Source organism: Ambystoma mexicanum, chromosome 8 (assembly GCF_040938575.1).
Source record: "Ambystoma mexicanum isolate Mex_15411 chromosome 8, UKY_AmexF1_1, whole genome shotgun sequence".
Taxonomy (NCBI): domain Eukaryota; kingdom Metazoa; phylum Chordata; class Amphibia; order Caudata; family Ambystomatidae; genus Ambystoma; species Ambystoma mexicanum.
The window spans coordinates 314,113,887-314,138,158 of NC_090929.1; the positions used below are offsets into that span (position 1 = coordinate 314,113,887).

General features: G+C 44.1%; 1 protein-coding gene across 1 annotated transcript in view; it reads left to right on the forward strand.

Moving 5' to 3' along the window:
- The window catches only part of DPP7 (dipeptidyl peptidase 7), a 3,316,481-nt gene that overhangs the window by 790,961 nt on the left and 2,501,248 nt on the right, over positions 1-24,272 (forward strand). The window contains exon 4 of the mRNA XM_069612152.1: positions 1,998-2,133. Within this exon, the coding sequence (XP_069468253.1) occupies positions 1,998-2,133 (136 nt within the window). The remainder of the gene's footprint in view (positions 1-1,997; positions 2,134-24,272) is intronic.

Here is a 24,272-nt window from a genome sequence, read left to right on the forward strand (position 1 = left end):
GGCTTATCAGTAACAAAACAGACCATATCCCGCTGGATTATTTTGGCCATAATTGAATGCTACAGATTGGCGGGAAAAGACCCACCAGATGGGCTTCAAGCCCATTCTACAAGGGGAATGGCTACTTCTGCGGCTCTAAAGAGGGGAGTCCTGGCAGCAGATATTTGTTCAGCTGCAACTTGGAAAACAATGCATACTTTTATCAAGCATTACTGCTTGGATACGGCCTCCTCCAATGAGGGGTTATTTGCCAAGGCAGTTCTGCATTCTGTCCATGAAAACTGTAATTAGTACTCCCACCTCCAAAATTGCCACTGCTATGTGAGTCTATCATAAGATGTGGAATACGTGGGAGGGCACAATCCATTCGAAGAACAAGTTACTTACCAACTGTAACGTTATTTCGACTGGATGTTCCTCCCACGTATTCCTCATCGACCCTCCCATCCTACCCCACAGTACAGTTTACGTTTTCTTACACTTTCCTCTCACGAAGAATGCATCTGTCATGGGGCACGCCTGGGTGTTCCTCCGATATGTTCATCGAAAAAACAGAACTGAAGCAACGGGCGCGGCTCGGGCTATTTATACCATCGGTGGCGTCGACAGAGGACGGAGTCTGTCGAGGGACAATCAACGCCACGACCTTGAGCACAGCGCCCTCTGCCAAGAATTTTTTATTCCGAAGCAGCGAAGTCGGAGATAACGATTTATCATAAGATGAGGAATACGTGGGAGGAACATCCAGTCGAAAGAACTTTACAGTTGGTAAGTAACTTGTTCTTCTTACTCCACCTCCTTAGAGGTACTCTTCCTTTCCTCTCCTTTCCTCAGACGGTCACTGTCTCCCAAGCTCTGATTCTCTCTAGGTTGGACTACTTTAACAGCCTCTTTCTAAATCTACCTGCCTCCACTCTCTGCCTTTTACAACTAATCCAGAACAGGACTGCGAGAATTGTCCTTGGCCTCAAGCCCTGGGATCGTATCTCTCCAGCTCTGAAATCCCTTCATTGGCTCCCAGCGGATGCAAGGATTACATTTAAAACCATTTGCATTGTCCACAAGGCTTTCTGGGGACTGGGTCCAAAATACCTTCAACTATCCCTCCGTAGATACCTCCCCTCTCGAGCCCTTTGCTCCTCTACCTCCAACTCCCTTAGGGACAGTCGCTACTCAAAGAAACGAGTGGGGGGCAGACCTGTCTTCGGCTGGGGCCTCCCTTTGGAACTGCCACCCTAAAACTTGAGGAGAGCCATCTACGGTCCTGGAAGCTCCTCAAGACCTTCCTCTTCACCTCTACCTATGCCTCTTCTTTCCCCTGTTGATTCCGTTTTCTCTCTCGGCACTGTCACACCTGGCCACCCCCTGTCCTCAGGCCAGGTACCTGCTCACACTGCCACCCTTCCCGCACTACCTCTTGGCATTCCCTTGCACTGGGGCCTGTATCAGTACCAATACAGCCCCCCCTCCCCTTTCTTCCTCTGCACTTATCAGATACACACTCTCTGACTAACCTTGCACTTTGCCACTCACAGGCTGCACTACCACTGTTCTTGATCACCTTATTTATTTGTTTATTTATTAACTTATTATTTATCTTGTGTTTCTCCTATGCTCTGCACTTTTCCACTTTCTCACCCCTCCCATGCACTATCCGCCTTTTTCCCTTCCCCATGCACTTGCGCGTTCTCAATGTCACTGGGCCTAGTAAGATCGTTTGTTTTTGTTTTCTCCCCTGTTCCCCTTCCCCTTGCCTGGCCGCGCTCTGATACACCTGTGTATGAGCGCGATATAAATAAAATATCATATCATATCATATTCTGTAACCCTGATAGAACATCTGCTTTTTATTTTATGCCTATGAACTGCATTGCGGGACCGCTGCCACACTGAAAAGTACCATTTTATTTCTGTAAATCCAGTTGTTTGTTTTACTATATGATCCAAACCATTTCTCAATAATAAAATTGACTTTGGATTTTATTTTCTGTTCCCAGCTATGGGGGTCTTCTGAGTGCTTACATAAGGATCAAGTATCCAGATGTTGTGGCCGGATCTCTTGCGTCCAGTGCACCACTATATTCTGCTTGTGGTTCTGGAGATCGAAACCAATTCTTTGCTGATGTAACTGCTGTAAGTTCAATATGATTATCAAGGTACCTTAATTGCATTTTCATTTTTAGCATTATCATTTTTCAGCTGGCAGAATAAACAAGTAGAAATGTCACCATAACTCCAAAAGGATAAAGACAGGTCTCTCACTACATTTGTAGCAAACACCCTTCTTTCAAACAATAATGTATTAGTGCCATATGAAGGGACCTGTAAGACTATGGGCCTCATTACGCCCCTGGAGGTAACCATGCCGCTTTTTGCGGCATGGCTACCCCCATTCCAGTTACCGGGTCCGGGTTCTCTGAATGGGGAAATACTGGGCCATTCCGACCTTGGAGGGCCCGGTATTTCCCCATTCAAGGAACCCGGACCCGGTACTTCCCCATTCCGATTTGAGCCCCCACAGGGCTCAATGGGAATGGGGAGGCTGCTAACAACTGGCCCGTTAATGACGGGCCCGTTGTTAGCATCCTGGTCTGCTCGCGGGACCCGTTAAGGATGCCTGGTTTTACCAGGCGTCCTTAGCGGGTCGTGCAAGCAGGCCTCGTAATGAGGCGGTAGGGGGTTAACGGGGCCAGAAGCTCTACCGGCCCCGTTAACCCCCTACCACCAGGGTCGTAATGAGGCCCTATATCTGATGAATACATACAATAATCTCTCTCTCTCTCTTCATATATATTCGATGACAATACTTTAAAGTGCAGTTAAGGGACCTAAACCTAACGCAACAAAACCCTTCAGTGCATTGTGAAACTCAGGACCGACTTAACTCGGCACGTTCCTGTTGATCTCCCCCATAATGCTTGCATTGAGCAACAAACAAAATAATTGCCACTTTTCATCTCTGAAAAGCCTCTCTGCTGCAAAGCACCATGGGAGATATAGCTATAAGTTTGTGAGCAGGGGGCACCTCCTTCCCCATCGAATATTTTAAAAGCCCCTGAACAGAATAACCCAAACCTGTCACGGAAATTAAGTCAGTGCTTCGTGCCCAAGTTGTTTCTTATTTGGTACAAATCCGCCAAGCAGTTTTTGCACTTTGGCTTTACAAAATTTGGACTTTTTCTCTATACTAAAGTGAATGGGTTTAGGCTAAAAACTGCTTTTTTTGCTTTCTTAATACATTTTTAAGCCTGGAGTACATAGCAGAGTGTTTGGTGTTTTGTGATTTGCGATTTTCCATGGGAACAGACTGAGAAGCCCCCAGATCGTCAGCGGTCCGAACAAACGGTGAGATCACCCTCTATCTTATCAGTAATACTGTTGATAGATTTGTGCGTGGTGTCAGGAAAAATATACTAAGGCTACCAAGAGAACGAGCACGCACACCCCAGACCTACAATCTAGAAATCCAATTTAAAGGATTTCAGTGCTAATATGCGGGGGAATGGGAAGACTAAATGCTATAATCTAAGAAGTGTGGATTTTGTAGGAGGGACAAGCTCAAAAGGAGAAAGAGAAAAACAAATGTGATGGTTGTGAAACTGTAACCACAGATGTGCAATCTAAATTAACCAAATATTTCACGTCCAAAGTAACAAAACTATATAGTCATTGATATTGATATTTATATTCAATTTCTATCGCGCTCGTACACAAGTGTTTAAGAGCGCGACCATGCAAGGGAGGGGAACAGGGGAGAACAAAACAACGATCTTACTAGGCCCAGTGAAATTGAGAACGTGCAAGTGCATGGGAGAGGGTGAGGGGAAAAGTGCATGGAAGGGGGAGAAGTGGAAAGTGCGGAGCAAAGGAGAAACAGATAAATAATAATAAATAAATAAATAATAAAGGCAACAAACAGTGCAGCCAGCAAGTGCTGGGTTTAAGGCAGCAGACAGGGTACGTCTGATAAGTGCAGGAAGAAAAAAGGGGGGGACTGTATGGGTACAGATACAGACCCCAGTGCAAGGGGTGGCCCGGAGGCAGTGCGGGAGGGTGGCAGGGTGAGCAGATACCTGGGCCCAGCGGCAAAAGAGGGTGGCCAGGTGCACGGTGCCAGGAGAGAACAGATCAGCAGGGAAGAGGGGGGGGAAAGGCAGAAGCAAAGAAGAAGGTCTTGAGGTGTTTGCGGAACAAGAGATGGTGCTCCTCAAGTTTTAGAGTGGCAGGGAGGCTGTTCCAGAGGGAGGCACCAGTGGAAGACAGAGATCTACCCCCAGCTCGTTTCTTTGAAAAACGACTGACCTTGAGGGACTTCGAGGTAGAGGAGCAAAGAGCTCGGGAGGGGAGGTATTTGCGGAGGGATAGCTGAAGGTATTTTGGACTCGGGCCCCAGAAGGCCTTGTGGACAATGCAGAGGGTTTTGAATTTTATCCTTGCATCCACTGGGAGCCAATGGAGAGATTTCAGAGCTGGAGAGATAATATCCCAGGGCTTGAGGCCAAGAACGAGTCTTGCAGTTCTGTTCTGGATTAGTTGGAGTGGGCGGAGGTTAGAGGTAGGTAGGTTTAGAAAGAGGCTGTTACAATAGTCCAACCTAGAGAGAACCAGAGCTTGAGAGACAGTGAGGTTCTGGGGGAAGGGGAGGAATGGTAGAGTACCTCTGAGGTGCAGTAGGAAGTTTGATTTTTTAGAGACATCAGAGATGTGAGCGGAAAAGGAAAGTGTGGAATCAAAGATAACACCGAGATTCTTAGCCTCGCAGGTGAGAGTAGGAGGAGGGCCAAGGGAGGCCGGCCAGAGAGTGAGGGGAAAGGATGGAGAAGGTGTGCCGATGAGGAGGATCTCAGTCTTGCTGGTGTTCAGACAAAGATCATTGGCGGAACACCAATCTTAAATGGCAGTAAGGCAGTCAGAGATGAGAGAGGAAGAGGAGGTGGCCGAGGGCAGCCTGAAAATGAGTTGAGTGTCGTCAGCGTAACACTGGAAATTTGAGCAGAAAAGGGCAATGCAGTGGGAGAAAGTTGCCAGGTATTGGTTGAAAAGCCAGGGTGAGAGGTTAGACCCCTGGGGAATACCACATGTGGACAGGGAGATAGATGAGAGGAAGGACTCTAGTATGACCTGGGAGGGTCGATCAGAGAGGAAAGAGGTCAGCCAGGCCAGAGCCTGATCGGTGATACCCAGGTTATCACAGAGACGGTTGAGCAGGATGGTATGGTTGACCGTGTCAAAGGCAGAAGAGAGATCGAGTAGGATGAGGACAGAGGGAATGCTAGAGTCAAGGTTGGAGAGCAGGTCTTCACAGATGTTCAGAAGAGCAGTTTCCGTGATTCTGGCAGCTCTGAAGCCAGACTGGTGGTCATGGAGACAGCCAACAGAAAAAGAATGAAGGTTCAGCTAGGAGGTGGCCAGCTTTTCAAATAGTTTGCCCAGAAAGGGAGCAATGGAAATTGGGCGATAATTGGCAGGACAAGAAGGATCAGCTGTGGGTTTCTTGAGAAGAGGATGCACAAGGGAATGGTTCAGAGGGGAGGGTAAGGATTGTGTGGCAAAGGAGTGGTTGCAGAAATCGGCAAGGGCCGGAGCGAAGGTGTCAATGTGGTCCTTGATGGTTTTGGAGGAACAGGGATGAACCTGTTTTGATGAGGCTTTCATAGATCGGACTTGTCTAGCGACGACATCGGTGGAGAAAAGAGGAAAGGATGAGACGGAGGGTGGTGGGATGGCTGAGGGAGGGTCAACAAGCACAGATGGAGAGGGGAGAGGAGGGGAAGAGGAGGAGAGGGTGGACAGTATGTCCTGGGTTTTTGAGATAAAGGTAGAGGCAAGGGCATTGCAAAGAGCCTGGGAGGCAACAGGAAAGGCAGAGACTGCAGCAGGGTTGGCCAGCTCCTTGCAGATTTTAAAGAGTTTGGCCGGGTTGTTAGAGGCCGCTGAGACACAGGCTTGAATGTGGACTTTCTTCTTGGTGCGGACAGTGAGTCGGTATTGCCTTTGGAGTAGGTGACAGGCCAGTTTGTCTGAGGATGAGCAAGAAGTCCTCCATTTCCTCTCAGCCGCCCTACACTTACGTTTGAGTGTAGCTGGGTTAGAGTCAAACCAGGAATTGCACTTGGCTTTGGACTTCTATCGGATCCTCATGATAGGAGCATGCGGATGCTTCATCTGAACTAATGCTGGATAACATGAACAGGAACAAGACTACTGGTGATATGCTCGACCATGAGATCTCAGGAGTAGTGTTTGCAGAATTAGAGGCGGGCGCACCACTGATAGCTGTGCGCATCAGCCTGGAAAAAGAGATCAGAGTGGCTGAAGCTGTTACTGAGCAGTTAAGTTTAACCCCTGCAATCTTTAAAACACAACAAACTGAAACGTATACCATTCCCGACACAGTGATTGAAAATAACATAAATAAAGAGGAAAGCGTGAACGGCATAAATGACTCAACACTGCTCCCGTCTGAGCGCTCTTTCCTACCGCTTAACGGCAATGAATAATTTGGACATGACAAAACAGACTATATAATATGCCCTAATTGGCAGCACTAAATATTGTCCTTCAATCATTTTTAAGGTTATTTGACATCATCGCCATGGATGTCAAAACCAACATGAAGATGCTTACAGACATTAAATTTCATTTAGAAAATTCTAGTCAAGCAGCAATAATTATTGGAAACAAAGTCCCCCTAAATGAAGGAGATCAACGAAAGACACCTGAAGGAATCGACAAATAATAATTTTCTGTTGATAAAACTTCATGTTGAGAGACGGTGTGAACTGAGTCACTCGAGGCAGGACACACATTCCTGAGGAAAATGTGGAAAGCAGCCAAATCAAGAGCTAGAAATGAATTTGAAGATGTGATGTTTGTGAAAGAATCAGTACCGAAGGTGGTCCAAGATAAGACACAAGGGCAGAGACTTCAGCATGCTGATCCCCCCACTGAGGCAACCCCAGAAAACATCTTAGAAAGAAAAAATAACTAGGACTCTATCCTCCGATCAGTCTATTGAAGAAAATTAGGAGGAGATGGGGACACAGATACCAAGGAGTGCGAAATCAAGAGATATCAAGAACAGGATCTATTAATCAGTCCTTAAATAACAACCCGGGCAAGAATCTAGTGAGACCATAGAGAGAGGCGTGCAAAGATCTTAGCAGCATGGAGCCTCTCAATCAAAACAAAAAAAAGAACGTTGAAATGCTAAACAAGCGTCAAAGGCTGTGCCGATCATTTTCGAATCAGTATTTGAAGAGGATAGGAGCATACCACTGAACCGAAGAAGTATTCTAGCATTATTAACCTCCTTGCCTGCTCTAAATAATATCTCTTCGGCAGATCTAGGTTTTGTTCCCATGTTTGATCGCTCCCATCATTTCACATCTAAACTAGTCGAATCTATGGTCAATGATTGTCAAGAGGAACTATTGCTGAAGGGATTCGAGACCTATTATGGTTATATGGTGAATGTTAAAAATGCAAAAAAAGGGCCATAAGGAACGACCAGCAGGAGACTTGATAACAGCTACTCAAACTCAGAACTGACGGACAATTCAAGATTTAAAAACTTGTCACGGCAAAAGAAAAGGGGCGAGATATTTATGGGAGGAGATTTCAACTGTAAGTGACCACAACAGAGATGCAAGATCTTGATGGGTTAGAACTAGGCAAGGTGAGGTTATTTCCCTTGAGAAGGGCGAAGAGTGGGCACAAGTGGTCACAGTTTCAATCTAGATGGGGGTTTGCACAGTCCAATTTGATGGGAAACCAGTATATAGAGAAAGCCCCTACATGGGCTAACACAATGACGCCATCAACCATCGAATATATATTTACGACTATATATTTACGTATATATTTACGAAAACATCGAAGTGAAACATTTAAAAAAATAACTTTAGTGATCACTCGATCCTTCTGTTAGCCCTTGTCAGAGGAATGCCACGTGCAGAAATGAAATCCATTGGCAGAAGGGATTTGGTTGTGCAAGGTGAAAAAGGGAGACTGGTTTAGCACAGCCGAAATGTGGAAAAAATAAATTTGAAGATGGCAAGATATGGTATACCAGTGGGTGAAAGAAGAGATGTTGTAACTCCAAAATTCTTCCCATTACTTCTAGAAAAGCTGGGACATGTAAAGAACAATGTTTGCCAACCTCGATCTAAAGTATGACTGGATGATAAACGGGCCAATTATGATAGGGAAGTGGTTATGAGAAGAGGTCTGTTGAGAGCAGAGATAAGGGTAGTGAAAAAGAACATATTCAAAAGTGATGAACTTAAGAGGATAAAAATGAAATCTCTAAAACAAAAGTATAGATTATGGTTGAAATATTGCAAAAAACTAAAATATAAACAAAAGAATCAAGAAATAATGTCCAGCCTAATTCAAAAGCATTCGAGGGCTATTTGGCAGACCTTAAATAGAAGAAGCTCTATGCAGACCTCTTCTCAATTAACAGGGGTGTCAGAACATGAGTGGGTTACATTCTTGAAGGATAGATTTGGTAGAGATGACCAGAGTGTAAAGATAAGAAGCGATATTGCAGGAAACCCGCCAAATTGGGACCACCACTTTGACACTAAAGAGATAGAATCTGTGATCAGGAAACTCAATAATTATCGAGCTAGTGGACCAGATGGAGAGAGAAATAGTCTAATGAAAAACAACTCTACATTATGGGCCGAAATGTTGTGTATTCTATTTGCACATATAGCAAACACTGGCATCTGTCCAAAGTCATGGCATACAGCAATCATAATTCCTATACATAAAACAGGTGATAGGGGATTACCAAGAAACTATCAGCCTATCTGTTTAGTGGACAATACTTCAAAGATGTTTGCCTCTTTGATACTCTGAGACCTCCAAAACTGGGCAGAAAAGGCACACCGATTGCCCACCCTACAAACTAGATTTAGGAAAGGTGTAGGAACCATACAAAGTGGTTTGACACTTCATGCATGCCTCTCTGAAGTGGTGGGTAGAGAACCAAAAAACCTGCATGTGGCAGCCATAGATTTATCTGCAGCATTTGATTCAGTCAACTTATCTCGCCTGTGGGAAAAGCTAGAGAGTTGGGGTGTTGATAAAGGCCTACTTGGAATGATACAAATGCTATACTCTGAAAATAATATAAAAGTGAAGTTGAGTACCAATTGAGCGTTGTCTGGAAACGTAACAGTAACCAAAGGGGTACGACAGGGCTGTGTGATTGCAGCAACTCTGTTTAATTTATAACTATCGGAACTGTGGGAAGAGGCAAGTAAGTGTGAAGGGTATGCACCTCATTGGATAGATCTAAGAATAGGGTGCATAGCATATGCCGATGATTTAGTGATGATAGAGTGCACTCCTGCAGGCCTACAGCAATGCCTAACAGGCATGATGAATGAAATCCAGAAAAATCCTATATAATAATAACCTGCAGTAAGAGGAAGATAGAAATACACTATACTTGGAAGATAAACGATGCACCTATTGCAATAGTGGAATGTAAACGTTATCTTGGCTATTTTGTCTCCTACAAGCAAAAGAAAAAAATTCAAGAAAAGAAAATTGAAGAGAAGGTAGGAGCGTCTATATCATTGTTAAAAGCAGTGAAACGTGGGTTTTGTGCTTTTTCGCTGTTGCCAATGAAGGAGTTCTATAGAGCAAAAACATCAACGACAGTGCTATATGGCTGTGAATTGTTTTAATTATTACGGACAGGAAATTTCTCGATAGAATGGAAGGAAGGATTTTGAAAAGTGTACTGGGCTTTCCACGCTCAGTGCCAGTCAGTGTGATTCCGCTTGAACTGGGCCTGGTTTCATGGTGGGCAGAAATGATGAAACACATGTTATCTCTCTGCTTCAAACTATCTAAAGCAGTAAAACCTCATATATATTTTTATCTATATAACATGATGTAAAAGGAGCAGAATCCATTCTCGTGCAAATTTAAGAAAAAATACGACTGCTTTACGGCGCAGCTTGGTATCAGTGAATTTATTGCAGAGAAATCATTAAAGGTAAAAATAAAAAAAATCAGCTTGTGACAAACTTTCTGTTTGGGAAACATCAGCCATATCCGTCCTGTAAGACAAAAGTTATTAGCAATAGAATTTTTGGATTTCCTATGACTCAAGGCCATCACCTTAATAGCTGCCCTATAATAAAGTGGCTTAACTCGGCACATTCCCATTGATCTCCCCGTAATGCCCTGGTGCCCGTCACTTCATGTTGTCCTTGTCTTTATGTAATGCGCCCTGATGCCTGCTATAGAAATAAATAAATAAAATGCCATATCCCCATAATGCCATATCCTCTTATAAAATATATGTGCTCTTGGGTTTGCAACCGGAACGCGCCGAGTTAAGCCGCTCTGGAGTTTCCCAATGTTGAGAATTTCAAGAGTTTTGTTGTGTAAAGTTTAGTCACCTTAACTACACTTTAACTAAAGTTTTTTCCTTGAATTTCAAGGTTTTTGTTATAGCATCGTTTTTTTCTGCACCACTGTCCATGGCCAGTGGCCACGGCCTTTAGCCGTGCCCACTGTATATCTTTTGGTGCTACTTCTCCGCCCATGGCCAGTGCCCACTGTTGTATATGTTAAATTATAGTTTTTTTCGGCACCATTGGCCAATAAACTGTTCATCGACGAATGTTGAGAATAGGCTCTGTTTGCTCTGTAGATGAACAGTTTATTACTCTGTTCAGTCTACCACAATGTTATGCAAATTGGAAGAATAGAAAAATAGAAAAAATTGCTGCTGTGGAACAGTTCTGAGTGCATCAGCGTTGTAGAGATATTGAATGTTCCTTATGTTCTCTTTGCCAAAACTGTAATAGTTGTAATACAAGGTATGCTGCTTGGTGTAAACAGATTTAGTTTCGAATTATTGTTTGACTCTCTGCAGTTGTGTGGCATATGATCTGTTCCAATTGACATTAGTCTGCATTACGAGGAAACATGCATAGTTACATTCTTCATTCATCCCTCTTAGATATAGAGAATTACATTTTTCTATCCAGTATGTTTCTTTCTGGTTGAGGAGTTTGTTCTTGTCCATGTTGACACCTCTTCTCTTCTCAGTTGTGTCCATTATTTGAAATTTCATCTGGGCAATCTGGTGTTGTTTTTCTCTGAAATGTCTCGATACTGGAGATTTAGTGTTTCCAGTTCAGACGTTAGACCAATATTCGATCCATCATTTTTTGGCTTTCCTTGTAGTCTGTCCAACGTAATGCTTACCACATGAGCATCTGATGCTGTAGATTACAGTAGCAGTGTCGCACGTTGCATATTTTTTCAAAAAGATTGTTTTGCCAGTGTTGGGGTGAAATATGATTTCTCCTTTTTATACCATGTTGCAATTCGAACAGTTAATGCAGGGGTATATGCCCCTTCTTGTTGGTCTTTCCTTTAGGTTCTTTGTGTCACTTCTTACTAGCATGCCCTTTATATTTCTACTTTGCGTGTATGCGAACATAGCTGACATCGTATAGAAGTTTCCTAGAGTTATATCATCAGACAAAAAGTGACAATGTTTTCCCACAATTTTCTTGATCCTGCTGCTTTGTGTGGAATATTTTGTTACATATATCAAGGGTGGTTCTTTCAAGATTCTCTCTTTTTCCAATATGGCTTTCCTGTTAATAGTGTCGGTTTTGTGTAATGAGGTATTGATTTCCTCTTCTGGGTATCCCCTTTGTGCGAAACTTGTGGCCATTTCCTTCATTAGTCTGGCGCATTCGGTCTCATCTTGAACTATTTTCTTAACTCTGAGAAATTGACTGTATGCAAGACTCCTTAGGGTATTTGGTGGGTGAAAGCTTAGTCGATGTAGTAGGTTGTTGCGATCACTAGGCTTTCGTTCCAAGGTCGTGAGTTCAGACTCTGTGTTCCTAATGGTGACGTCTAAGAAGTTAACCTCTTGGTGAATGTGTGTCATGGTAAATTGTATGCGCTCATCAATGGTGTTGAGGAATTCCGCAAATATGTTGAATTGTTCCTCAATCCCTTTCCAGGTGCCAAATACATCGTCGATGTAACGCCCCCAGTAGTGGAGGTACTCTTGCCAGATGGTATGATGGATAATGTTGTCTGTTTCGAACTTAGACATGAATATGTTTGCAGATTCTGTTGGGATCCAGACCTGTGGGAATCTATTTACTGCCACAAACCAAGCTACTATATTGATTCTTATGATTACCTGCACACAACAACATTGTAACTTTTTTATAATAAGAGGAGTCCCTTAAGGACACTGTAACACTATTGAATTACCTAATGTTTTACATCGGAATGGAGGGCACCAGATTGGACACAAGACAAACTTGGGTTATCACCAAGTAAAGAAAAAGAAGCCTGGTACAAATTGAAGGTAAATCATAATTTAGTATGCAAAGAAGCAACAACAGCCACAGTATTTTGAAATACATATCTTTAATATGGTATTTGTATATGTTTTTCTTTAATTTCTAAGCGGTCCCTGAAGATAGTCGAGATTGACTGAAATGCATTGGACACAATTTGCTACAGGCCTATTTTTAAATGGTTTCTAGAATAAAGACAACTTTTGAGAAAATTCACCAATCTTCTGATGAATGATCATTTGTACACACCTATAAGGATTGACATAAAGTAAAGTAAAGTACATATTGAGTGGACATCCACACAGGTCCTTCCGGTTGTCTGTGACACCCAACCCAGACTAACACTTGACAAGATTTATGCTATTTGCACGCATTGTTGATGATTTTATATGCATTGTGCATTGTGTATTTAACTGTATTTTGTAAACATATTTTTAATAAAATATATTAATAAATATTTGCATGCCACAATCCTCTGCCTTTCCTTGAGCCCCAATTGGAATAATAATAATAATTGTAGTTTTTTCCGTGTGGTATCAATTTTTTGTAGTTTATTAGCATTGCTCACCAGATACCTGCGTGGAAGGGGATACCCACCCTTTGGCCCCACTGTATATTTTTCAGCACCACTGGCCATGGCCTTCCTCTGTGCCCACTTTATATATTAAATCTGTAATGGGCTACTAGTCTTGGCCTTCGGCCATGACAAGTGGCCACAGCCTTCAGCTGTGCCCATTGTACATTTGACAAAACTACAAGGCTTTCAGCTGTTTAAAACACTACAAAGCCGCTGGCCATGGCATGGCCAGTGATTTGCCCCCCCCCGACCTAACTGCACATGTACAAATATCTCTATTTTTTGTATAACTCTTTCCCTATACCCACAGCTATAATAGCAATGTACTAAATTTAACCGTGGTCATCAGTAGTTTTCATATAGCTGCGATTGTCAGGAAAAACTGACTAAAACAAAAGAATTTCCCCTGGCCCTCCACTCAGTCACCATGTGCCTCTCTGCTCATGGCAAGGCCCCGCTACTCCCACCTCCTCAAACACTCATTGTACCATGTGATGCATTTCATTTCCCAATCTCGTTTTTGCAGGAAGCAGAGGGTAGCTGACTGAATACCCGTGGCGACTGGAAAACCTTGTGCTGCAAACTCAGTCCTTAGCCCACCTCCAACTCCCAAATTTCACATGGTGCCCTCTCTCCACCCCCCACCTCTAGGCAGATGACTTTTCACTGTATTCCCCTTCCAAATGCCATTTATGTGCTTTTTGTTTTCGTGTGCCCTCGGATATAGCCGTGGCTTTCTCTCGCGTTTGGGGAAACAAAAGATGGCGGCTTCTCCATTTCTGAAAAGCTTCATCCTGCAATGCAGCAGGGGAGATATAGCTATTTTTTCAGGAGAAGTGGGCACCCCCTTCTCCATCAAATATTTTAAAAAGTACTGGACCGAATAACCCCAAACTACAAAAGGATCGCAAGTCAACGCTTCGTGCCCAAGTTTTGTTTCAGACCTGTTCCAAATCCTTCTAGCGCTTTTTGCGGTGTAGTCTGGCACAAATCAACCTTTTTTGTCTATGGGAAAATGAATGACTGAAAGTGCTTTCTGTTTTTTTTTTCCTTAAGACCTTTTTTTGATTTTGTAACTAATCTTTCCCAAAATTAGGCAGTAGGGGCAGGGCTGTGAGTACCATGTTGTCTTCAAAATTTCAGCCAAATTCGTCGTGTGAGTCAAACATTTTTAGCGATTCATTTTTTTGATTTCCTATTGAATTCACTACACACCTTAACTATAGTGCAGTGACCGCAACACTGCATGTGGTCTCCCTGTACACATCAATTAAACATACAGATGGCTTGAAATCATGCGAGTACTTCTTACAAACCAGGTCACTCAATTACTTGGAACATGGGAAGATGATTTTAGAGATGACCAATCTCTGTTTGACAAACAAAGGTTTTTTGTTTAATAAGAACTTTTATACACAGTTGCCAGGCACAGCCATGGGGACGACTTTTGCTCCTGCTTACGCTAATCTCACTATGGGCTTGTGGGAGAAATTTACAGTATGGAGCTTGACAAATAGTCACTATACAGACAAAGTTGTACTTTGGTTACGCTATATAGATTACTTATTTGTTATCTGGGATGGATCGATCACTGAATGGTTGGCGTTTGTTTAGTCACATAATGTGAACCAACTTAATCTGCAGTTCACCGAGTACCACAGCAAGACCGTTATCATCTATTTAAATATTCTTGTAACTGTGGAACAAGGTGCACTGGTGACTGAACTCTACCGGAAACCCACAAGCTCCAACATACCTTTACACGCAAAAAGTAACCACCCCACAGCCCTCAAGTGGAGCATTCCCTATGGCAAATTTATTTGAATAAGGCGCAACTGCTCGCAACTTGAGACTTTTGACAAGGAATGTAGGAGCATGGCCTTAAAGTTCCAACTAAGAGGTTACCCCAAGAGAGTGTTGGAACGAGCGTATAACAAAGCAAGAGAGAAGGATCGCTCTACTTTACTGATATCTAAAGTGATGACAGAGGCAGACCCATATGTAACAGACACGAGACTCATCTTGACATATAGTAAAGCCTCTAACAAAATATGCCATATAATGTACAAACATTGGCACATACTAAAACAAGATGAACATCTGGAAGCATCCTGGGAAGTAACATCAATATCATTTTTAGACGCTCCACCTCGCTCAAGGATAACCTAGTATCCAGCTATATGAGCCCCAAGATTGCCCAAGCACGTAAAGGTTGGCTCAGCGCCAGATCAGACAGTTTTCAGAAGTGTATGAAATGTAAGGTGTGCAAATTTGCCAAAAACATTAAAAACTACCTCCATCCTGTACTACACAAAAATGTGACTATTAAATCGAAGATCACATGTGAAACTGAGTATGTTGTGTATGTACTTACCTGCCCGTGCGACAAATGATATGTGGGGAGTACCATTGGCAAACTTAAACTCCGGCTAATCCAACACATAAGAGCCATCAAGAATATTGACCCCACATACCCCATGGCCTTACATTTCCAAGAAAAACATGGAGGGAAACTAGAAGGCTTTGCTTACTTTGGTATACACACTGTCCCGAAAGCGCCAAGAGGAGGAAACCGAGAGCTCCTCATCAGGCAATCTGAGACCAAGTACATCCTTGACCTGGAAAGCAAGAAACCAAAGGGCCACAATCTGGACAAAGAACTTTATACCTTTTTGGGCCCCTAAGTACACATAAGTACATTTGGAGTAAACTACTTATGCACTTTATATAAGGCCCATGACATGATTTTTCTACATGCAGTGACTTTTTAGTAACTTTTTCTTCATTATGACTAACACATCTCTTACCTAAAAAGGTGGTTTTTAATAACCTAATATGAAAGTTATTTATTGCACATAAGGGTTTTTTTGGTGTTTGAGGCAGGAATGTTTTATCACCAGTATTTAGGATTGAGTAACTATTCATTCAATATTTTACTTACAAAAGAGAAATTGAATGGATTGTAGACTCTCTCTCCTTTTGCTATCCAATTTTAACTTCTTTCTTCTTAGTGGGTCGGCACCGTTTTTGCCTTTACATTTAGAAACATAGGACAACTGGCAGTATAATAACATTGTGTACATTCCCTATCACAACTTTTATATTTTCTATACAGGGTTAGCAAATATTTATGATGTTCCATTATGTGTATAGATTTTATAGCAATGTTTTTTTACCTTAACTTATGCCCTGCATTATTATTCTGTATAAAAGGCTACGGCATTCTCGGTTATCTAATGTCCTGAGTTAACATATTCCCGTATAGGGAACACAATTATCTAGCTGCTTAATGCACCTTGCACTTTATTAATATAAGATAACATATTGTATATTTGCACAGTTATTGTCAACAGGCATTTGCACTTTAATGAGGTAACTCAGGACATAGGAACGGGAATTCGCTCTCGCCTAATGCCCTTTGCACTTCAACAACAGAACTGCATCATCCAGAATGCATCAGAACCAATGCTGTTGCCTAATGCACTATGCACTACAGCAACAGAACCGCATCATCCAGAATGCATTAGAATAAATGTATGGCACTAATACTAACTAACAGATCCGTCTGGCCAAACAGCACAGAGTATATATAATGCATTCTTGTATTACACATTAGGTTCACAAATCTACACCAAAGAAATATTTGCTCACGTAATGGCAGGCTCCCCAGATTCAATGTGGGATATATGAGGGACATAGAGACTGTGCATATGTACGGTCCATGTATCCATCTCAACTATTGGTGATACGTGACACAGGCTCCACTTCTGAGTGTTTTTCCATATTACGGACCACTATGGCAACCTAGCAGCACATACAGATAAATTAGATTAAGCATACCCAACATTGGTGTTACTGTCCAGACCCCCCCTTTATTATTTCTTTCATATTATCACATTGAATCTGGGTAGAATACTCTTGCTGTACTGCCTTAAGTATTGTCGAGACTTTTGGAATGCTGTCTACTTACCCTTAAATACTTTATTAAAAGTATGAACATGTATTTGGAATGTTTTATCCTGACATACATAACGTTCTAAGATGGCGGATTTCATTTGCAGGCAGCTTTAAGTTGTAGACCTCTCTACACTTTGCAACCATAGAGAGCAAGCCAGTATAAATGTCCTTCTTCTCTGTTTGCACCCTAAACGTGATCAAGCGGTGTGTTTACCGCAAAACGCGTCGTTTTCGTGTGTTTTCTTTGTCTGTCCATGACATTTAATTAAATAAAGGAGTATTTTATTGCCTGGCATCTACTGGCTTCTTTTGGCTCAACGTCAAGCGTGGATTTTCCTCACTGGACTGCTTTCTGAAGTGCACTCCGCTCACTTTGTACAACAGTATAAAATTTCTCTCTCATATATATATATATATAGGTAGAGGCGGCGGCACGCCTCCACCGAAACAGTGATGCTCCGTTCAGGATCCTTTCTCACGCATCCCCAGTACGGGGACGCATTTCCAACTTCACCCAAGCTTGGGAAGGGATCACATCAGACAGATGGGTGCTGTCCACAGTGTCTGCAGGATTCTGCATCGAACTGTTAGAGCGTCCCCGAAACCACCCTCCACGACAAAAAATACATTCTTTGGACCACCAGAAGATCCTCCTCGAGGAGATTGTTAATCTTCTAGCAAAGGACACGATAGAACTCGTCCCGGGACACCAGGTAAACAAGGGTATCTATTCAACTTACTTCCTTGTGCCAAAAAAAGATTTGACAATGCGCCCAGTATTGGGCTTATGGCCTGCAAACAAGTATGTCAAGCCCCAAAAACTTCACATGACCACTCTCCAAGATGTAATCCCCCCCCTAAAAAAGGGGGATTACATGGCAACATTGGACATGAAAGATGCCTATTTTCATATTTCCATGTTCCCAGCGCACAGAAAGTACTTGCGCTTCAAGGTGGACAGTCGGCACTACCAGTTCAAGGTACTGCCCTTCGGGATAGCTTCGGCTCCAAGGGTATTCACCAAGGCACTGGCGGTGGCGGCAGGACACCTACGCAGGGAGGCAATCTCGGTGTACCCTTACCTGGACGACTGGCTCATCACGAGGGAGACCCCAGTAATTTGCAGAACAAACATTCAAAGAACGATCAACCTCCTTTTCGAATTAGGTTTCTCAATAAACGAGAAAAAGTCAAGTCTGGTGCCAATCACCTCCAAACAGTTCCTAGGAGCTATCCTAGACACGCACAAGGGGTTGACCTTTCCATCAGAGGAAAGAACTCGGAACATACTGCTGCAAATTCCGCAATATCAGACTGGTCGCCAGATAACGGTACGCAAAGCAATGCGTTTGCTGGGCATGATGGTGTCATGTATTTACCTGGTCCCCCACGCGCGCATGCGTCCCATGCAGGAATGGTTGGCGAAACAGTGGTCTCAGGCAAGTGGTCAGTGGGACGATCTAGTGGTCGTTTCACCAACACTTGTACAAAGCCTTCACTGGTGGACAAGAGAAAATCTGTCCAAGGGGAAACCCTTTTACAATCCCGAGATACAGGCGATAGTCACAACCGATGCATGCCTGACAGGGTGGGGAGCTCACCATCTCCACCACACAGCTCAGGGGCTCTGGTCTCACTCAGTGGCCAAGAATCATATCAACCTTCTAGAGCTTCTGGCAGTATTCAGAGCGCTTCAAGCGTTCGAGCCCTACCTGTTGAATCTATCAGTGCAGATCCAAACGGACAGCACTACAGCCATGTTTTACCTGAACAAGCAAGGAGGGACTCGTTCGCCAAATCTGTCCAAGTTTGCCCAGAAAATTTGGAAATGGGCACTCAGACGGAATATCTTCCTGTCATCTCAACATGTTCCAGGGAATCTCAATTCTCTGGCGGATGCTTTGAGCAGAGATCCCCTCCCAGAGGAACACGAATGGTGTCTACACAGAGAAATCGTAGAAGATATCTTCTTTCAGTGGGGTTTCCCAACTATAGACCTATTTGGCACAAGCGAAAACAGACAGTGCCCAGGATTTGCAACCAGGTTTCCCCAGCCAGACTCCCAGGGGAACTCCCTGTGGATGAACTGGTGAGGGATGTTTGCGTACGCTTTTCCACCAACACCTCTCATCAGGAAGGTGGTCAACAAGATGAACAGAGAATCAATGACGCTCGTCCTAGTTGCTCCCATGTGGGCGAGACAACCGTGGTTCCCACACTTACGCAGACTAGTGGTGTGCGAACCCATCAAACTCCTGGGCTGGTACAACCTACTGTCCCAGCACCAAGGTCAAACAGTGCATCCTCAACCCAACTCAATGAACCTGGCAGCATGGCTCCTGAGGTCATAGAGTTCGGACATCTCAAATTACCACAGAGATGTATGGACATCCTAAAAGAATCTAGGAAGCCAAACACGAGGCACTGCTACTTTGACAAATGGAAAAGATTTGTTATCTGGTGCCAGAATAAGCAAATCAACCCGGTTGATTGCACTCCTTCCACAATTGTCACATACATGCTCCACCTGTTGGATGCAGGACTGGTATTTAACTTACTGAAGGTACACCTGGCAGCACTGTCAGCATACACCACCTCCCATAACAAAGTGTTGTGGTGGAAAATACCAGTGGTTAAAGCTTTCATGGAAGGAGTAAAGAGACTTCACCCTCCTATTTCAAACCCACCACCAGGATGGGACCTTAACGTGGTGCTATCTAAACTCATGGGCCCCACATTCGAGCCCATGCATAAAAGCAGTCTCAAACCCCTGACTTATAAAACGGCCTTCTTAGTAGCAATTACATCTATAAGAAGGGTCAGTGAAATTCAGGCTCTGTCAGTGCAGGATCCATTCTTTACCGTTCATAAAGATAAACTGGTTTTACGTACACACCCTAGGTTCTCACCTAAGTTTATTTCTAAATTCCACGTGAACCAGTCCATCGAGCTTCCGGCTTTCTTCCAAGACCCACAAAGCTCGGCGGAGGTGAAACTACACACCCTAGATGTGCGTAGGGCGGTCCTCTACTATGTAAATAAGACCAGATCGCTAAGGAAAACAGACCAGCTGTTTGTCTCCGTAGCTACAGGCAGAGAGGGAGATCGCGTCTCTAAAGGTGCCATCTCTAAGTGGATTGTTAACTGTATCCAGCTGTGTTACTCCCTTTCTGAAAAAACTCTGCCTTTCACGCCAAGAGCCCACTCTACAAGAGGCATTGGGGCCACTCTGGCTTTCATTGCAAATGTACCCCTTGACACCATTTGCAAAGCAGCTACTTGGAGCTCTATTCACACTTTTACACGGCACTACTGCATTGACACCCATTCCAAGACAGATACTCAAGTGGGACAAGCGGTTCTAAGACATTTATTTGCTCATGACCCTTCTCACATCCCACCTCCTTCTTCTAACACTGCTCGCTAATCTATGCACAGCATGTGATCTAAGCAGATTCAACAAGCCTCAGAAGGGATACATTACTCACCATAATTGTATTTCTGATGCTTGTATCTGCTTAGATTCACATGCGACCCACCCTTCCTCCCCTCTGAGAGAAGACTCATGGATGCTTGTAGTCTTATCTTTCTATCTATCTGCTTGGATTATCTGTACGCACGCTACTCCTCATGCTACCTCATGTCAGAAAATATACAATCTGAGGGTCCTAGACGCGTGAGGGATCATGGGTACAGTGGATGTCACACTAGGGATAGTATTACTGGCACGCCCTGTGTCGACGCCCATTTTCGAGTTTCGAAAAACAAACTGTAATACTCTGCAGCTTCCACTAGATGTCGGTCTATGCACAGCATGTGAATCTAAGCAGATACAAGCATCAGAAATACGATTACGGTGAGTAATGTATCCCATATTTCTCCAGCATTGGATCTTTCATGGATTCACATGCTGTGAATATTCCCCGTTGTCAGGCTGGGAATCCCCGGGGAATCCCTGGGTTACTTTGATTTAGTACTTTTCCTGTGAGTGTCCCACCAACGTCGTTGTGGGTTCTTTTGGTCCCCACCAATAGGACGTTGAGTGTATAGTTCCGTCCCAGCAGCTTCCCCTCAGATTTCAACTGTCTTTCTAGCTAGTGGGATTCCTCGAGTTCTTCTCTTCATGAAGAAATTGTCTTTACACACCCAAAATATATATTTCCACACTACATTCAAACCGGAGCAACCAACGACTCTTCTACTGGGTTGGCTACGAACATGGAGACCGTTGGACCTAAAAAATCCTTGCTCAAGCCATGTGGGACGTGTGGCTTAAAAAACGGTGACAGGCATGTAGACTGCATATACTGCCTATACCCTAACCATTCCTTTGAAGAAGGAGAAATCTGTCATGGTTTCTCTCAGAAAACCCTCAAAGACGGGAAGCGTTGACTGATTTGTTGGCAAAAAAAAGGGGCAAACCCGGCGTCGGAGGCGGGCTTGTCAAGGTGTGCGAGAGCTACCACCCTCTCTGATAGGCATTTGCCATCAAGCCACAGGGCAATGTCGGAAGAATGACCTTTGAAAAAAACAAAAGACGGGTGAGTCTAAATCGTCGACGAGCAAGGATAAGACTGCCTCACAACCCCATTCGCCTACTAAAAAGAAACCGGTTAGCAGCGAAGGCTCCAGGTCCACGTCTCAACAGTCATCGAAAATCCTGTCGACGAAAGCACCATCGTCAAAACAGATGGGTAAGGGCTCATGCCCATCAACGAAGTCGACCTCCCATTCGTCAAGAACATCCTCTATGATGAAGGAGAAGCATAAGACCAAATTGTCCAGGAAGACTCCACCTTTGTCAACGAAGAAGAAACACCACTCGTTGCCAGTCTCGTACTTATAGAGAGGGGCATAGATCCTCCTCTGGTCAAGAGTCGTCCACGAGACATCCTGCGACAATGACAAAATCGTCAACTGTACATACTCCGACAACATCGAGACATCACTCGTCGGCAGCGAAAAAACAAAAATCTCCAGGGAGTGAAGCAGTAGTTCACACACCCCCCATCAACGAGTTCTACCACGGCTCAAGCCACGGTTCATCCTGAGCAACCAATCCTACAGCTACAAGAGGACTGTCCTGTAGTAACGGAATGCTGAGAACTCCCAACAGAGAAACCAACGGAGCCCAGGCAACCCCTAGGGGTATCACCCATAAAATACACGGAAATCACGCCTGATGAAATACTGCAACATGAGATAACACCTGACTAGGAGTGCCCAGGGATCACGGATTCGGATTCTGAAAAATGCATTATCCAACCACATGCACAGGACAGATCATCCATTTGGCTCCAATCGAGAGGGGAAGGAACACCAGTAAGACTACAGAGTGTACCTCTTGGGTTTTCCTCTACACCATCAGCAACAGGAGGTATGACACCCACATGCCCTCTTATAAATCCACAATCTCTACTATCTCTACAAGTACTTTTAACCCTGCAAAGTCTACTAGGGCAACTCAATGCTAGGCTCCCACCTCCTCAGCCTCAGGGATCCATCAATGCAGGAAAAACCAGGTAACACCAGGGCAGAAAGTAGTACAAGGAAGCGATCAGGGGCACTCGTCCAGGGACCACGCCAAACGTTCACGTTCAGCACACAGGACGCGATCTCCACTCAGACCTCCACCTCCATGAATAGATAGCCTGCTAATAGGCGAGCAAGAAGAAGGGAAGCTAGTGGATACATATCAGGACACAGGTCCAAGGGACACAAACTCTTCCACCTCTTCCAACTCTTCTCACCAAGATGATACGTGAGATATAGATGACCCAGACCTGGAAACACAGGGTAGTCTAGCACAACCCTCTCCAGCAGACAATATTGGTGCTTTCCATGCCATGGTATCAAAAGCATGTTAAGAATTTGGGCTAACTCCGGCAGAGGAAAAGAAAGGCTGCTTTCTTTTTGATCACATGGGTAAGTGCTGAAGCGCTGTATTTGCAATATCCATACTAGATCACGTTTGGCAAGAGGGGTTTGCAAACCCTGAAACATCCTTTCTCTGAACCTGCAGTAAAAGGAAGACTAGACAAGAAACTCGAGGCACCAGACACGACCGCAAAATGTCTAACCTCTCAACCCTCTCCGGAGTTGGTAGTGTCAGCAGCAGCAAGTCGTAAAGCGTGTGCTCAACATAAATGCGCTACACCCCCGGAGAATGAGGGCAGAAAAAACAATGTTTTCCGCAAGAAAGTTCTAACCTTTGGGGCAACGACAGTTAAAGCAGCCAACGGCAAGGCGATAGCGGCTCGCTATGACCATGAAATGTGACACTGGTTGGCTTCCATTTTAGAGCATTTTAGAGCATTTGCCAGAGCGATAACAAAAGGAGGCCATGACACTTGTACTTGAGGGCGAAGAGGCCTCAAACCACAGTATGAACATTGGAGCGGGTCTGGCAGAGACAGGATTAAAGTAAATTGGCAATAGGGTCGTCCTGAGAAGATAAGGATGGCTAAGCTGCTCCGACTTTAGACAGGAGGTGCAACATAAGGTTATTGACATGCCATTCGAGGGAGAGAAATTTTACGTCCCTTTCGGGGAGCCTCAGATCAAACCAGGTTGTCGTTCACAAGGGACAACAAGAACTACGGAAGATCCGGGTACTACTCCCAGGGATATAGAAGGAACTACCAATCCTCCCAACGCAGCAGGGATTTATGCCAAGCACAACGCAAACGTGGCTCAGCCACCTCGCAGGACGGTAGGTAGAACAAAGCCCAGCAATGACTGCCTCAAAGGCACACCAGTGGGAGGAAATGTCATTGCATTTCGACAGGTGGCGAGTAATTACAAAGGAGAGATGGGTGCTCGATGCTATCCAACACAACCATCTGTTGGAATTCAAACGCACACAGAAACCCTACAGTGTCACATTCGCACCTTCAAGTTCTCCAAAAAAATGGGCAATAGAAAGAGTTCCACCTTCATCGAGGGGAAAATGGGTATACTCAACATACTTCGTAGTAAATAAGCCAAATGGGAAGTGGCGTCCAATCCTAGTCCTAAGAAAATTAAACAAAACCATCATGAAACAAAAGTTCAAAATTGTCACACTACAGGACGTCATAAAGGCTGTACATATAGCGGCTTTAGACCAGAAAGACGCTTACTTTCACATCCCAATACATCTAAGACACCGACAGTGGCCCTCATTCCGAGTTAGGACTACACCATGGAGTAAATAGCTCCATGGTTGGAAACCATGGAGCTATTTACTCCATGGAATACCGGCATGGTGAATGGAGTAATTACCGGTCCATTCCAAGGTTGGATGGACCGGTAATTCCCCATTCACCATAGCCCTTCCCCATCCCCATTTCTGCCCCCATAGGGCTCAATGGGAATGAGGAAGGAGGTAATTA